We start from the raw sequence: 14,161 nt of genomic DNA, 5'->3' as shown, positions 1-14,161 counted from the left end.
CACTCACTAAAAGTTTGTGGTTTCTACCCATTGTAGCTACAGCTGGACTATGCGGGAGGACTCCGGAATAATTTTGACCTCCTGGGGATCTTTAACGTGTGCTAAAATCCTGACACCATGGCGTTTTCGTTTTTTGCCTCTGTAACAAACGGGTGGCCAGGATCGAACCCGCGTCCTTGGGCTCAGCAGCACAACACCTTAGACACTTAGCTTTGTACCAACCATGTGCGGCTTCAATGTATGCTCGCACCACGACAATCAGCTATTTTGAAATTTCACCGAGGGAAAACAAACAACCAGAAATGTTGTGGAGGGTACGGCATTACGCTGGTTTTTTAATTTTAGTTTGATTAAATTCCTTGATTTGGCTTCTTACTTTCTGCCGCCCCCCCCCACCTTTCCCCCAGTGGAAATAGGGGTTGTTTACGATCGTCTTGATATCGCATGCTACAGCGCCTTTATGAGAGCTGCCTACAGATATCCAAATGTCTAAGGCAATTGTAATATTACACTGTGAATCCTGTCGGTTTCTCAAGGTTTTTCGTGGCAGCCGTTTCAAACAGATTTTGAATTCCAATTACGATGACCCCGAGGCCCCCAATTTGTGCAATCGCTCCTGTTAACCACAACTACTCGCACAAATCAGCATTGGGATATTACATGAGAAGTGTGCGAAAGTAGCCTGTTTCATTCAAACTGCATTAAAACTGGCATGAGCAAAGTTCTCAGTTGCCTTCAACCCCATGCAGCAGTGGCAAGCTGGCGTTTCCCTCATGCCATCGATTGCTGCCTCTCATCACAATCCATCGGTCATGGTATGCCAGAAAACCTCGCATGTCATTCTGCTCTGAACATCAACAGCACTCCTTGATGCATAGTTTGGACATACAAAATTGCATTTTTTTTTTTTGGCTCCGTCATGTGATGTGATGCCTTGGGTCTATAAACGTTGGTGCGATGCATACGGCGACCCGAAGCAAAAGGTAAAGCCACAATCGCTATAACTTGCCTCCGTCGCTCCACATTGTTAGTGCTTCAAGCTTTAAAAAGAAAACTTAATCCCGATGATGTTTTCAAAACCAATGTTTAAAAAACACTGGCTTGGCGAAAACCACAATCGAGATGTATTCCCGACAATGACCCTAACGTATGCTTCCCTGGCGTCCACGCTGGGTGTGCTTCACAAGGGACTGACGGGAATGGGGGGAGGGGTTGTCTTTTCCCTCAACATACCCGGTTGTTCAGGACGCGATACTCCAACTAAAGGCCGAGATCCTGGGTGATGAGACCACGACCAAGGACAACAAGGCAATACTGAGGCTGGACTTGCAAAGTGTCTTTGATAAATTGAAGCACTCGGCAATTCTAGCCTCTGGCTTCTTCAGATTGCCTGCCCACGTGGACAGCCCGAGGTCCCGCTCTGACAGAAGGACATCAGGTTGCTTTTGGAGCAGCTCAGGACTAATATTTAAAGGGAAACTGAACCGATTTGTAAACATTGCGGGATTACTAGCGCAAATTGCAGTCCGGAGTCCATAGGCCGTGTTTCAACCACTGTGCGTGCGTTTACGCGAATGTATTTAGTAGAAAAATCAATTCGAAAACGCTGTCCTCCTCTCTGCATCCTCGCTCATTTTCTGCGGCATTTTCGTGAAACGCCAGGAGATGAGTTGGCTTGACTGAGCTACTGCACCGCTCACCGACCTTCCGACAGAGTCAGTTGCCCCAGCTTTTAGTCTGCCGGCCGCCGACGGATCGTCGCAATTCGTTCGCTCAGTTGAAATTAGCCACGACACGTTAGTGAATGGAAGAATATGCCTTTCTTTACTTTGCTAGTTTGTACACTGTATCAAGCTTATAGTACAGGTTGCTCCACACAAGCGCACATGCGAAGCTTCGCTGACTGGTACGCCAGTAGGAAAATCTAGGGCCACTTGAAGGTGGGAGAAGAGTCAGCAAAGTAAATATAGATACTAAGGAAATAAAATCAACTGAAAATTTTACCGTACAGTGTAAAACTAGGGAGCAGGAAGCACTTTTTTGCGCTGGGTGAACAAGCACAGCAGTAAGAAGCACGACCACACATCTGCAAACGCTTTTCTGTCTACGAAATACAATTGCTAGATGTGAGATATTGTGGAAATTTGGGGGACGCTTACTGCACGAGCACTATACAACAAATAGTCACCTAAGCTGCTTGAAATGCTAAAACTAAATAAAAGTTTAAACTGGTTATATATTATATACCTTCTATTTCCAATGCCGGCAGTGCTGGCCCAGTGGCCAAGTGGTCTGGAGCGCTAGGTATGTTGTTTTGCAGGCCACAAGTTCAAATCCCCGAGGGCACATTCTTTTTTTTTTGTACGTTGATTTTTTCGTTTTCAGTCTATGTTTTCTATACTGAGTGCACCGTTTTTGGGCTGCAACGTTCACTGCTCCACGAGCGAGTTAGCAGAACGCACGCAGACTGACACTGATGTGCTAGCGAGTTCTCTTTGGCGTGCTGTTGCCATACGCACCGACTGCTTGCAGGCAGTGGGCACAGGCCAGAATCAGCAGACCCTTGGCCTGGTGCACACACGCTTTTTACGATACAGGCACGAGTGAGGCAAGCTCCAAATATGGGGGAAAAGTGCATGGCATTTGAGCATCTGCGGTGACGCAGAGGGCGTTCATCCACTGCGTAGGCCTCGGCTAGTGATTGCTACAATTCCAAGCCGTCCTGGGAGGCTTATCTTAGGAATTTTACAGCCAACAACATGGCAGAAGCACGGTATGGCGATTATTGAGATATCGAGAATGCCCACCCAACGATAACGTTGCATGTCAAGCGTGTCGTTTTACAGATCCGAAACCGAAACTTGTTCGACTGCTAATCTTGGACTGCGTCCAATCACGGTGCACCTCCTCCCGACGTGCATGGTAGTTTTTCTTCTTTCGGGCTTTATAAAATAATTACCAACTTATCAACCGTATAAACGATAACAAGTGTGTAATTTTTAGCCAGTCTACGCAGTGCAAGCAAGAACGGGAGCTTTGCAAATTTACTTCAGTGTCCCTTTAAAGATGATCAGTTACTAAAGGTTGTTTTTGATCTATCTACCAGTCCTGCGCAGTCAACGAGAGTTTGGGAACTGCACTAGAGCAAGAAGTGAAGCAGAAATATAGGCAAAAAACGAACGTCACATTGGGTCTAAGGTAGCCCGCCCATAGATAGAGACTGACCCGCACAACGGACTCTTCAGCGCATAGCAGTGTTCTCTGCACCAGGACCAATTTTGCGGCAGTTTTCTTACGACCTCGAAGCTCGCAACTGTGGCGCTTATTACAAGTGTACTGTTGTATAATCATATTGGTTCCATGACGCCATCAGAGATGGCGCTGTGACCTGTTCACCTGTCATGTCGTGTGTTTAAGTGCATTGTCCGATAAACATTGGCAGTTGTCGGTAGCCCATGGCAGCACAAGCTCATCCCAAACCAGCTGCAGCTGTACTTCATTCTGCACAATGAGTCGTCAGTGGTCGACTACTCCTGCGTGGAGAGTGACTTGTAGTGCCACAGACCCTTACGCACTAGGTCGTCTCCACAGTGCATGAAGCTCACCCTGGCATCGTCAGGGCAAAAGCCAGACTTCGAGAACAGTTTTGGTTGCCAGGCATGGATCGGCAAACAGTAGTCGTAATCCAAAACTGCAGCGTCTGTCAGAAGGCAGACAAGAGTGTGAAAACGGAGCCTGCTCCTCTGCAACCCGTTCCATTTGCAGAGCACCCTCGGCAAAAAGTTGCCATAGACATTGTTGGCTTAATGGGAAGGGCTTCTCAAGATTGCAGATTCACTATTACATTGGTTGACTATTTTTCTAAGTGGTCCGAAGTACAATTATGCAACGAGGTATCTATAAGACTAACTTCTTGCTGTCAATTTTTTCCCGAGAGGGATACCCTGACAAGATAGTCGGTGACAATGGGCCCCAATTTTGTTCCGAGAGAATTTGCTAAATTCTTGGACGAGCGTTAGACAAGTGTGGCATCCAGTCGACACATTCTTCAGTGCATTACCCCCCAGGCCAACGGACTCGTTGAAAGGTTTAAACGTGTTTTCAAAGACTTTGTGCAAGTTGCTTCGTTAAAATATCAGCCTCTTCGACAAGCAGCACTGGAGTACTTGGGTGTCTATCGATGCACACCTCATGCAACCACGGGAGTAGCACCAGCCGTGCTCCTACATGGACGGCTGCCCCGAACACGACTGGACATCATTGGGCACCCCATCATTCTTCACGGACCCTGCTAAAGAGCCTGGCCAGCTTCGGAAGAGAGTCACATGGAGGCAAAAGTACAGCAAGAGGTACACCGACTTCCATCGTGCAGCCAAGACACCAAACATAGCAGTTGGTGACATGGTTCGTGTTAAGAAACCAACAGCCTCTTTTAAAGGGACAGACAACCGACTCTTGTCGAATATATGTTCTCTATCCCAAATGAAAGGGCATCCCCTAAAGCAGCTTAACGAAAAGGGTTTTGCCCATAACGCCCTAGAACTTTTTAAATCGAAATTTTTAGATCTACGAGCCGTATGTCTCTCCCCAAAAATCATGCTGGCAACCACGACGTACAGTAGCGCGGCAACATACTTTTGTGCGAAATGAAATGTGATATTTAAAAACTTGTCCCCCGCTAAATAAAGTGTGAATCGCAGGCTTTCTTATTTTCTTTATGTTTTTTTTTAATTCACTAGTCTATTTTGCACGAAGGCACCATCTGTTGGGATGGACGATAGGCAGAGTCTGGCTTACCGTTATGGACGTCGGCAGTTCGATTCTCCCCGGGTGCGTCCTGATTTTTTTTTTTTTTTAAGCTGCCGTTGGTGTGTTTGGAAACTGAAATCGAATATTTCGGCAAAAGAAATGCCCCTGACTCAGGCAGAATCGTGAAAGCTCCTTCACTTGGTCTGTTTACTGAACGCTGCCGTTGATTCTGGACATGGAGGCTCAGTTTGCCACACTGAGAGCAACGCAGCGGTGTGGCTTAAAAATTTCCCAAATAATGTTAAAAAATACATATACAATTTAAACTTATACAAATACTTGTGTTCAAAGGTTTTCAATAAGCGAATAAATGTTTAAGCTGTTACAGTAGCTCCTTGGTTTGCAGATGACGTGACTAGGACACATATTGTAGTGTCGTTTCTACACTACAAACAGTCACCCTTCCGATCTCAGAAAGTTTGGTGCCAAATTAAAATTACTTCTTTACTTCCGCTAGGGGGCTATGGAGTCATAACCTACTCCACATGAGCTCTCGCTTTTGCTGCTTTTCATGCGGAAAAAGGCCATTCACCTTTCTCAGTTGTGCATCAAGAACACCGGCAAGTCACAAGGAATCTCCCGTTGCCCCGTTTGCCGCAGTGAGTGCATTTTAGGCCAAGATTTCAGGCTGTTTAAACATCGCATCAGGCTAGGCCTCACGAGAGGAACGTTCCAAGGCCGGCGAAGGAGAGCGCCTCGAGGAGCCAGTAGCACATGCCCGCACCACGCGCATGAGCAGCAGCGCGAGCTCTCCTCGGCAAGCTGCGGCTGCGCAAGAGCTCCACGAGCCGGTCCAGCCGCAGCTGCTCGTCGCCGACGCAAGCTCCCACTACCCCACAATGAGCCAAGCATCCGACGCGGCGATGCACGCGCAAAGCAAGGAACAGAACGAGGAGGACAGCGCTATGCACACCGACTCCAATGAAGAAAGCGGCTCGCCAGCGAAGTGGGCATACGATGAAAACAGCGGCAGAACAATCGATTTACGGAATCAATGGAAAGTGACCGAAAGGAAACGAAACAAGACCGCCGCCACTCAAGGAGCCGCACAAGCCGCACAACCAACATCCCAGCACTCGGCCCCGGAGACGGCGCAGCGGAAACGTTCCCGGATGCCACCATTGCCCATAGACGACACGAAAATCATTTATCGCCCACAAGCCGGCCTTCAACTTTCGAAATGGTCCCTTGCAGAAATTACTAACGCCATCGGAAGAGCAAGCAAAATCACACAGAAGGAATTCTACGACAATGTTCGCATTCAAGTGCAGCGCATCGAAAACCTCGTCATCGCAAGTACGCCAAGGAAAGACCTGGCTTTCGACTTCCTCGGAGAAATCAGCAGCATTCAACTAGGACGAGACATATTCACCGTGCGAGCCCATGTGAAAACTCCGGAATGGATCAGCAGAGGAGTCATCAACGGCGTTCCACCGAATACCAGTCCCGGAGAACTCATGGACGGACTCCGCGTGCCAGAGCGATATACCATTGTTGCAGCACGAATGCTTGGAAAATCGTCTGCAGCCGTCATCTACTTTAATGGCCCCCACGTACCGTTCAACGTGATATATCAGAGCGGTGACTACCGTTGCCGGCCCTATCGCAAGACAGTACAGTACTGCCGTTCTTGCGGGGAGCTGGGCCACCGGCAAGACATATGCCCGCACCCAGCTCAAAACTTCTGCCACAAATGCGGCCAGAACAATCAATCACCTGACCACGACTGTCGACCATGCTGCAAAATCTGCAAACAACTGCATGAGACCGCAGGGACAGACTGCAGACAGAAGCTGAAGCCAGGACCACCCCCTCACAAGGTTCGACAGCAATGGGAAGTAAAGAGCCCAGAACTACAGAGTGGATGGCGGCCCTGCACAGAGGACTTCCCTGATCTACAAGCAGTCAAGACCACAACTTCAGATAGCAGCGCTAACACCGCGCAGAGAAGCAGCAGAGACAGATCTAGAGCGCGTTCGCTATCTCGATCCGGCTCGCGAGCTTCATCCCAAAAGAGAGTGAGCTACGCCAATGTGGCAAGCGAATCTGGAAGAAGCTCCGAAGACGAAGCTGCCATCAAAGCCTTAGAGATGAAGATTCAAAGCCAGCAAACTCTCATTGATAAGCTGCTCCAGCGCTGCCGTGAACAAGAAGCTGCTAAACGCCCTCCACAACAAGTGCTACTCACAGAGGAGAGAGCAATTCAGCTAACTGAAGACAGAATAACCGCACTTGAACAGCGGATCATGGTAAACCTACAGCAGGTAGTCGCGGCAGAAATCCAGAAGGCCATAGCGCCTTTTGCGCAGCAAGCATCGCACAACACGGCAATCTTTGACAACTTCGTCGCATACGCCAGGAAGAACTTCATCACCAAAACGGTGCTCGATTCACTCCTCAGCCCTATAGATGCGGCGCGTAAAAAGGCAAGAAAAGAAAGCCACGACGCTTCACGTTCTTGCTCCCTAAGCCGAGAAGAGCTCTCTGACGTGGAATCATTTGAAGATGGCAGTCCAAACTAACGGCACCACAGACGCCTTAGAAACCAAAATCTGGCAATGGAACTGTAGGTCTATCAGGCGCAAAATAGCTAACCTCCTAGAATTCACTAAACAAGATCAACCAGATGTGATAGCCCTCCAGGAAACATACAGCACAAACATTCGCCTTCAAGGATACAACGCCTTCAGCAAAACAGAGCGCACCGCAGTCCTGACTAAAAAGTCCCTTACCACCCAAGTGCACGAAATCACGGACACAAACGTGGACCATACACTTGTCGAAATCTTACCTGAGAGAAAGACTCAGCAAAGCCTCTTTATTTTAAGCGTCTACAGCCCTCCTCGAGACCACCTGCCGAACTTCGAGCAATTTATAAGGAAAATCAGGGACATCACGAAAGGGCACAAAGTCGTCATCGCGGGTGACTTTAATGCTCCACACACGGCGTGGGGGTACCCGTCAACAACCAAGAAAGGGACCCGAATCCATGACGCAGCCCAATCTCACCATTTAAGTCTCTGGAACGATCCGCTGCAACCAACCCGAGTAGGAAACAGCGTCGCCAGAGACACTAATCCCGACCTCACCTTTACCCACGGTATCCCGCAGGCGGAATGGACCCGACTAGAGGAGACGTTAGGAAGTGACCACCATATACTACAACTCGAGATAAGCCATCGAAAAAGAACTGTTCGGTCCGGGACAGCAAAACTCACGGATTGGAAAGCCTTCCATAGCGACCTCAATCCCGGAAACATCGAAGAAATTGACGAATGGCTTTCTAAGATACTTGAGAAAGCGGAAGAGCATACAAAAATAATTCAACTGAGCACAGATACTCCCGCTGTTGACCTTCACCTCTCCCACCTTTGGGAAGCAAGAAGAAGCCTCCTCAAACGGTGGAAAAGACAAAAGCACAACAGAAAACTCAAGCTGAAAATCGCCGCCATCACTAAGAAAGCCGAAGAATATGGCGCCCTACTCTGCCGGCAAAATTGGGACAAAGCATGTGACCAACTTCAGGGCACCCTCAGCACGAAAAGGACCTGGCATATCTTACGAAGCCTCCTGACGACTACAGCGACAAAAATGCAGCAAAAGCAAGACCTCCAAAAATTATTCCACTCATACGCAGGCACCCAACAAGACATACTAGATGAGATACAACGCAAGTTGACCGGTAACATCCCATCGAGTCCGACAAGTACTGATCCGTACCGTGGCCAGCATAATCCTGACCTCGATCGGCCCTTCACAAAAGTTGAAATGGAGGCAGCCCTGGCCAAACTCACAAGGAACACTTCGCCCGGCAATGACAAGATTACCAATAAGCTCCTCCGTAACCTACCTTCAAACGCAGCAGAAGCGCTCCTAGAGTATTTTAACGTATGCTGGGAAACAGGCGAACTGCCGGCAACCTGGAAGCATTCGGATGTGACCAAGATTCCCAAGCCAAACAAGCCTCTACGTATTGAGAATCTTCGCCCTATATCGCTGACTTCCTGTGCGGGTAAACTTCTTGAGCACATGGTCCATGCTCGGCTCACGTCATATCTCGAGGACAACGGCTACATACCGGACACGATGTTTGGGTTCCGACAGCATCTGTCTACCCAAGACATCCTTTTGCTTCTGAAGGAGGACATCATAGACCGCCTGGATCGCCATCACAAGTCCTGCATACTCGCCGTCGACGTAAAGGGCGCCTTTGACAATGTCAAGCACGAAAAGATCCTCGAAAATCTGCAAAGTACCAATTGTGGCCCCAAAGCTTATAATTATGTTCGAAACTTCCTCACCAATCGTACGGCAACGATGGGCATCGGCAACCTTCGAGGCGAAAAATTCCAGCTACCAAACAAAGGCACGCCTCAAGGTTCGGTGGTCTCCCCGCTGCTTTTCAACATCGCCATGCTACACCTGCCAAAGAAACTTAAGACCATCGAAGGACTAAGGCATGCTTTTTACGCAGACGACCTCACGCTGTGGGCGAGAGCGCCTACAACGGGGAAACAACAGGACTCTCTACAGGAGGCTATCGACGTGGTAGTTTACCTACTTAGACTCTTGCGGCCTCCAGTGCGCTCCGGACAAGTCCGAACTTCTCGTGCTGAAGGCTCGAACTCGAGGACGGCCACCCAAACTTGTTGATGCGGATCCCAGCGTCACTCTTTACGGAGTGGAAATTCCCAAGGTCAACTCCCTTCGGGTACTGGGTCTTACAATACACAAAGATGGATCGGGTGCAGCTCATCTTCCCAAGCTACAGCAAACAGTGACACAAGTCACCCACCTCGTTAAAAGAATCCCAAATCAACGAAGGGGGCTCAAAGAACAAGACACCTTACGGATCATTCAAGCATTAATAACCAGTAGGATGACGTACGGCACCCCATACTTAGCCTTAAAAAGCGCTGAAATAAAAAAAATGGACATAATGATCAGGAAAGCAACCAAGACTGCTCTGGGAGTCCCTTTCATGGCATCCACCGACAAGCTGCTTAAATTAGGCGTACATAATACGTGGGAGGAGATGGCCGAAGCCCACAAAGCCAGCCAACTCGAACGCTTCAAGCTCACTTCTACAGGCAGAGCAGTACTCCACTATCTCAATTACAGTGAAACATACATCGCGGACACCGACGAAAAAGCAAGACTACCATTGGAACTCCGAGAGGCCATCTTTGTAGCACGCATACCACGTAACATGCACCCCTCTTACCATAAAGAAAGAAGAGAAGCAAGATCGAAGGCACTCCTCCGAAAATATGCCAAAGATCCCAACACAAGATACACAGATGCCGCTCGATACCCAGACCACACTGCTTTCGCAGTAAGCGTCACGGACCAACGAGGCAGGGAACTGGCGTCGGCAACAATACCGTCTCGTAACCCCGAAACGGCGGAAGAAGCAGCCATCGCCTTGGCAATGACAACCTGCAGCGACCGAGCACTGATATTCACCGACTCCCAAGCGGCATGTCGGAACTTCCAAAAAGGACGCGTGTCCGCGACAGCACTTAAAATCTTAAAGACGCGCCCCCAACTTCCTGACGCCTACGTCACCTGGATCCCGGGGCATGAAGGGATGGTGGGAAACGAAGCAGCGCACGCTGCAGCCCGAGAACATACAAGCCGGGCCTTCCTGCCACCCAACATCCGTGCGGCAACGGGCGCAGAAGAGGTACCCACTACCTATAGGGCAATATTGGAGCACTACCGACTTGAGCGGAGGAGATATCCCCCACCGCATCTCGATCTCACCAAGGAAGAAAGTGTAATCCTTCGTCGCCTCCAAACAAACACATATGCACACGGAATAATCATGCACCGCATTTACCCCACGCAATTCCCTTATCTCTGCCCTTATTGTGACATACCCGACACCTTGCCACACATGATCCTGGAGTGCCCTTGCGAAGACCGCCGCCCAGACCCACCTGTGGGTAGCCAAGCGTCCTCAACAGTACAGACTTCCGCACCACAAAACAATGCAAGCGCCCATACCACCGGTGACCACGACATCGCTGAAAAGTGGGAGGCGCTGCTCGTCTCCGAGGATCCGGAGAACCAGAAGAATCTGGTGAACCGGGCGAAGACGGCAGCCACCGCCAGAGGTTTCCTGGACTGAGGAGACCTACCACCTCGGACCGGCAAGGGCCAAGTCCTAGCTAGTCTTTTCAGACAATAAACGTTTATTTCTCTCTCTTCCGCCAATTTGTTTATAAATTGCTTGTGGTTACCGGGCTTTATAAAATGCTGGCTTTCATTTGGGATGGAGAACATATACTCGACAAAAATCGGTTGTGTGTCGCTTTAAAGGAGGCCTCTTGTTCAGTCAACCTCGGAAGGTGGTGGAACGAGGGCCAGCCTCTTTCTGTCTTGACGATAGACGAACATGGAACTCGACCAAGCTAAGCAAGGTTCCTGCACAGGCTTCCCAGCCTCAGCCAGTCACCTAAACGCCACGTGTCCACGCTGAACCAGCACAGCCTTCAAGACCATCAGCTGTGCATTGTGAGAGTGGGCAATCGGCAGTGCCCCCCGATTCCCCCCGACGTGCAGTGCCTCGTGTTCCGTGCTGCCCTTGTGTAGCATTGCAAGAGACACCACAACAGCCGGTCTCTTCTCCACCCTCCCAGGAACCTCCTCCTCGTCAGGGGCTACCCACGAGAGCAAGACGACCGCCTCGAAGATTTATGGATTATGTTTAGAGTGTACAGATGCCGTCAGAAGTAATTGGAGCACGGGAGCCGTGGCCGAACCGCATAGGAGCGACGTGTAGCTGCACCGGCGGTAAACAAAAGGAGCAGAACACGCATGCGCGCCTGCCGATGGTGAGAGCCCATCTATACTTTTCAACCCCCTTCAGTTAACACGGCTTCGAGCATTATTCGCAGCATACTGGTCTCGGTGATGGCGCTTATAGCAGACCCTCTTAAAAATATTAGTAAAGAAAAATTGTCACTTCAGATCCCTGCGATTGCGACTTTTCTCCAGCAGCTTGCGTGCGCTGAAAGTGTGGCAGCAACGCTGCCAGATACCGCCTCAGCTATCAGCGCCATCGCTGAGGTCAGTACGCTGCGAATAATGCTCGAAGCCACGTTAAAAGAAGTGGTTTGATAAGTAAAGATGGGCTATCACCGTCGGCAGGCGTGCATGCGTGTTCTGCTCATTTCGTTTAGCGCCGGTGCAGCTACACGGCGCTCCTATGCGGTTCGGCCACAGCTCCCGTGCTCCAATTACTTCTGACGGCACCTGTACTTGTTGCAATTGAGCATATATTTTGAGTGCATACTTTGCAAATTGAGTGTATGAACTGACGTGTAAACAGTTCAAGCTTCTTGTATACAGATGAAATGCCGCTCCACTAACATGTACTCACAATTACTAATAAATTAAAAAAAAGAAGAGAGGGAATATGTTGTTGTATATTCGTATTGGTTCCGTGACACCATCAGAGATGGCGCTGTGAGAGACGACAACGAGAAGTCGGCCGAATGGCCGTCGGATGCCATGGCAGGGTGGCTAACGAAGCTGTCCAAGGGGACGTAGGGTGGTCCAGCTTTGCTGCTCAGGAGGCCTCAAGCAAGCTGGCCTTCTACAACCACCTGCTGAACATGCACCGGGACAGATGGGCGAGGAGAGTCTTTGAACTTGTCGGCAACCTGTCTTCGCACGCAATGGACTCGGCGGATCTACCACCTGGAGCAAAAGTTCGGCATCATACGAGACCCCATCCTGGCGCAATCAGTCGGAGCATACGCCAAGGCAGTGCAACAGAGTCCGAGAGGTGGAAGACGAGACGTGGCAGCTAGCACTGACCGATAAGGAGACTCTGTCCCTTTACCGTGAACACAAGAACTCCATCAAAGCGGTCCGCCTGTACGATAATAGCGACGGGAGTGCCCTGCTTTTCGAGGCTAGAGCAGGGGCGCTGCACACCCTGAAGTGGCAACAGGTGTTCGACACGACAGTGACGTGTGTGCTGTGCCGTGCGTGTGGGAACTCCGAGGAAACGATCGAACATCTGGTGCTTCAGTGCGACCAACTTGGTGAGTCTGTGCCCAAGACAGCACTAGCAGTAGCGCTTGGCTTCGAGGACTCGGTGGGGGAAGTGCACGCTGCGGCAGTTTCCCGAACTAAGCGACGCCTTGAACAGTGGAGGGCAGCATGCAACACTGCAAAGTAGCTCGCGAACAGCGCCAGTGAGAGACTGAGGAAAAGGTGTCCATGACAATGGGGGGGGAGACGGCGTTGAGGGGGCAAAACCAGCCTCTTCCGGGACGTCACCTGAGTAGTTCTCTTGTAATTGTGTGAATTCGTTTTTTTTTTGCCAGGCCGTCTCTGTAACGGCCGCCCGTTTCAAAGGGAAAGGCACCACGGCATCATCATCATCTGTCATGTCGTGTATATAAGTGCATTGTCCAATAAACATTAGCAGTCGTCGGTAGCCCACGGCGGCGTTCACGTGTGCCAGTTTGTTCTTTCCGAGATAGCGGCCCACCGCACCGCAACACGACATGTATCACGCGGGTTTTGGTTTTTCTTCTCCTTGTCACTGCTTTTGATCGCGTCCAGCTGAAAGCTACACTGCAGAGGCTGGAACTGGATAAAAGCAACATCCACGCTAAACACTGGGAAGTTCACTAAGCGTAGCCATCGAATGTTTGCATTCCTTAAGACGGAGGTACGCACTAGTGTCACTAAATAACACAGTGCACACTAGACATTTTCATCCGCAAAAGAGTATTCAGGCGAAGTTTAGCTTCCGTAACACCGGAAAAAGATCACAGAAGCTGCAATGAGGAGCAGACAGGAGTAAAAATGAGGCGGCAGAAGAGATGTAAACAGTTCTTTCGTTCAGTGGGTCTGAGCAACAAGAGCTGGTGACTAAAATATCGCTCCTGTCCGCCGCGCAAAAGTCGTATGGCACGCGGAAAGCCGAAAGGTGCGAAAGCTCATTTACAGATCAACGCTCGATCTGAGTACGCTCCTAAGCCTTGCAACGGCGGAGACAATCGGCTTCTAATACTGGTTTTGAAACCACCGCGGCATTGGAAAAACACGCCTGTGCGGAAGTTTGAAGTCCTTACCTGAAATTCAATATCTAGCCAGAACAGCTAAAGCACCCTTTTGGATGCTTAACTCCATCGGCATACATGAGAGGTAAAACGCCACACAAGACAAGCTGGACAACGAACGAAGTAACCGAAGGGTAGGGGAGGGGGGTAGGCGGCCGTCTGCTTTCAGCCACAGCGCCGAAGCGGCCGTAAAAGACACCGACCGAATATAATGCAGCTATAAGTGTTCATAATTGATAATTTTATTAAACCATAAAATTTAAGTA

At 49.7% G+C, this 14,161-nt stretch overlaps 2 protein-coding genes across 2 annotated transcripts in view; one reads left to right on the top strand and one right to left on the bottom strand.

The window, feature by feature from the left end:
• LOC144148850 (uncharacterized) overlaps nt 1-14,045 on the bottom strand; it is a gene marked incomplete in the record, with an annotated part of 62,703 nt that extends 48,658 nt beyond the window's left edge. Inside the window, 1 exon segment of the mRNA XM_077680372.1 lies at nt 13,908-14,045.
• LOC144148291 (uncharacterized) lies at nt 9,127-11,406 on the top strand. The gene is made up of 3 exons (XM_077679847.1): nt 9,127-9,300; nt 9,392-10,753; nt 11,377-11,406. The coding sequence occupies exons 1-3, from the start codon at nt 9,127-9,129 to the stop codon at nt 11,404-11,406; spliced, it is 1,566 nt and encodes a 521-aa protein (XP_077535973.1).
• Nucleotides 14,046-14,161: the final 116 nt, after the last annotated feature.

This window comes from Haemaphysalis longicornis, unplaced genomic scaffold, assembly GCF_048455015.1.
Source record: "Haemaphysalis longicornis isolate Haplotype H1 unplaced genomic scaffold, Haemaphysalis longicornis Haplotype H1 scaffold_8, whole genome shotgun sequence".
Taxonomy (NCBI): Eukaryota; Metazoa; Arthropoda; class Arachnida; order Ixodida; family Ixodidae; genus Haemaphysalis; species Haemaphysalis longicornis.
This window is presented reverse-complemented; position numbering and strand designations above follow the sequence as displayed.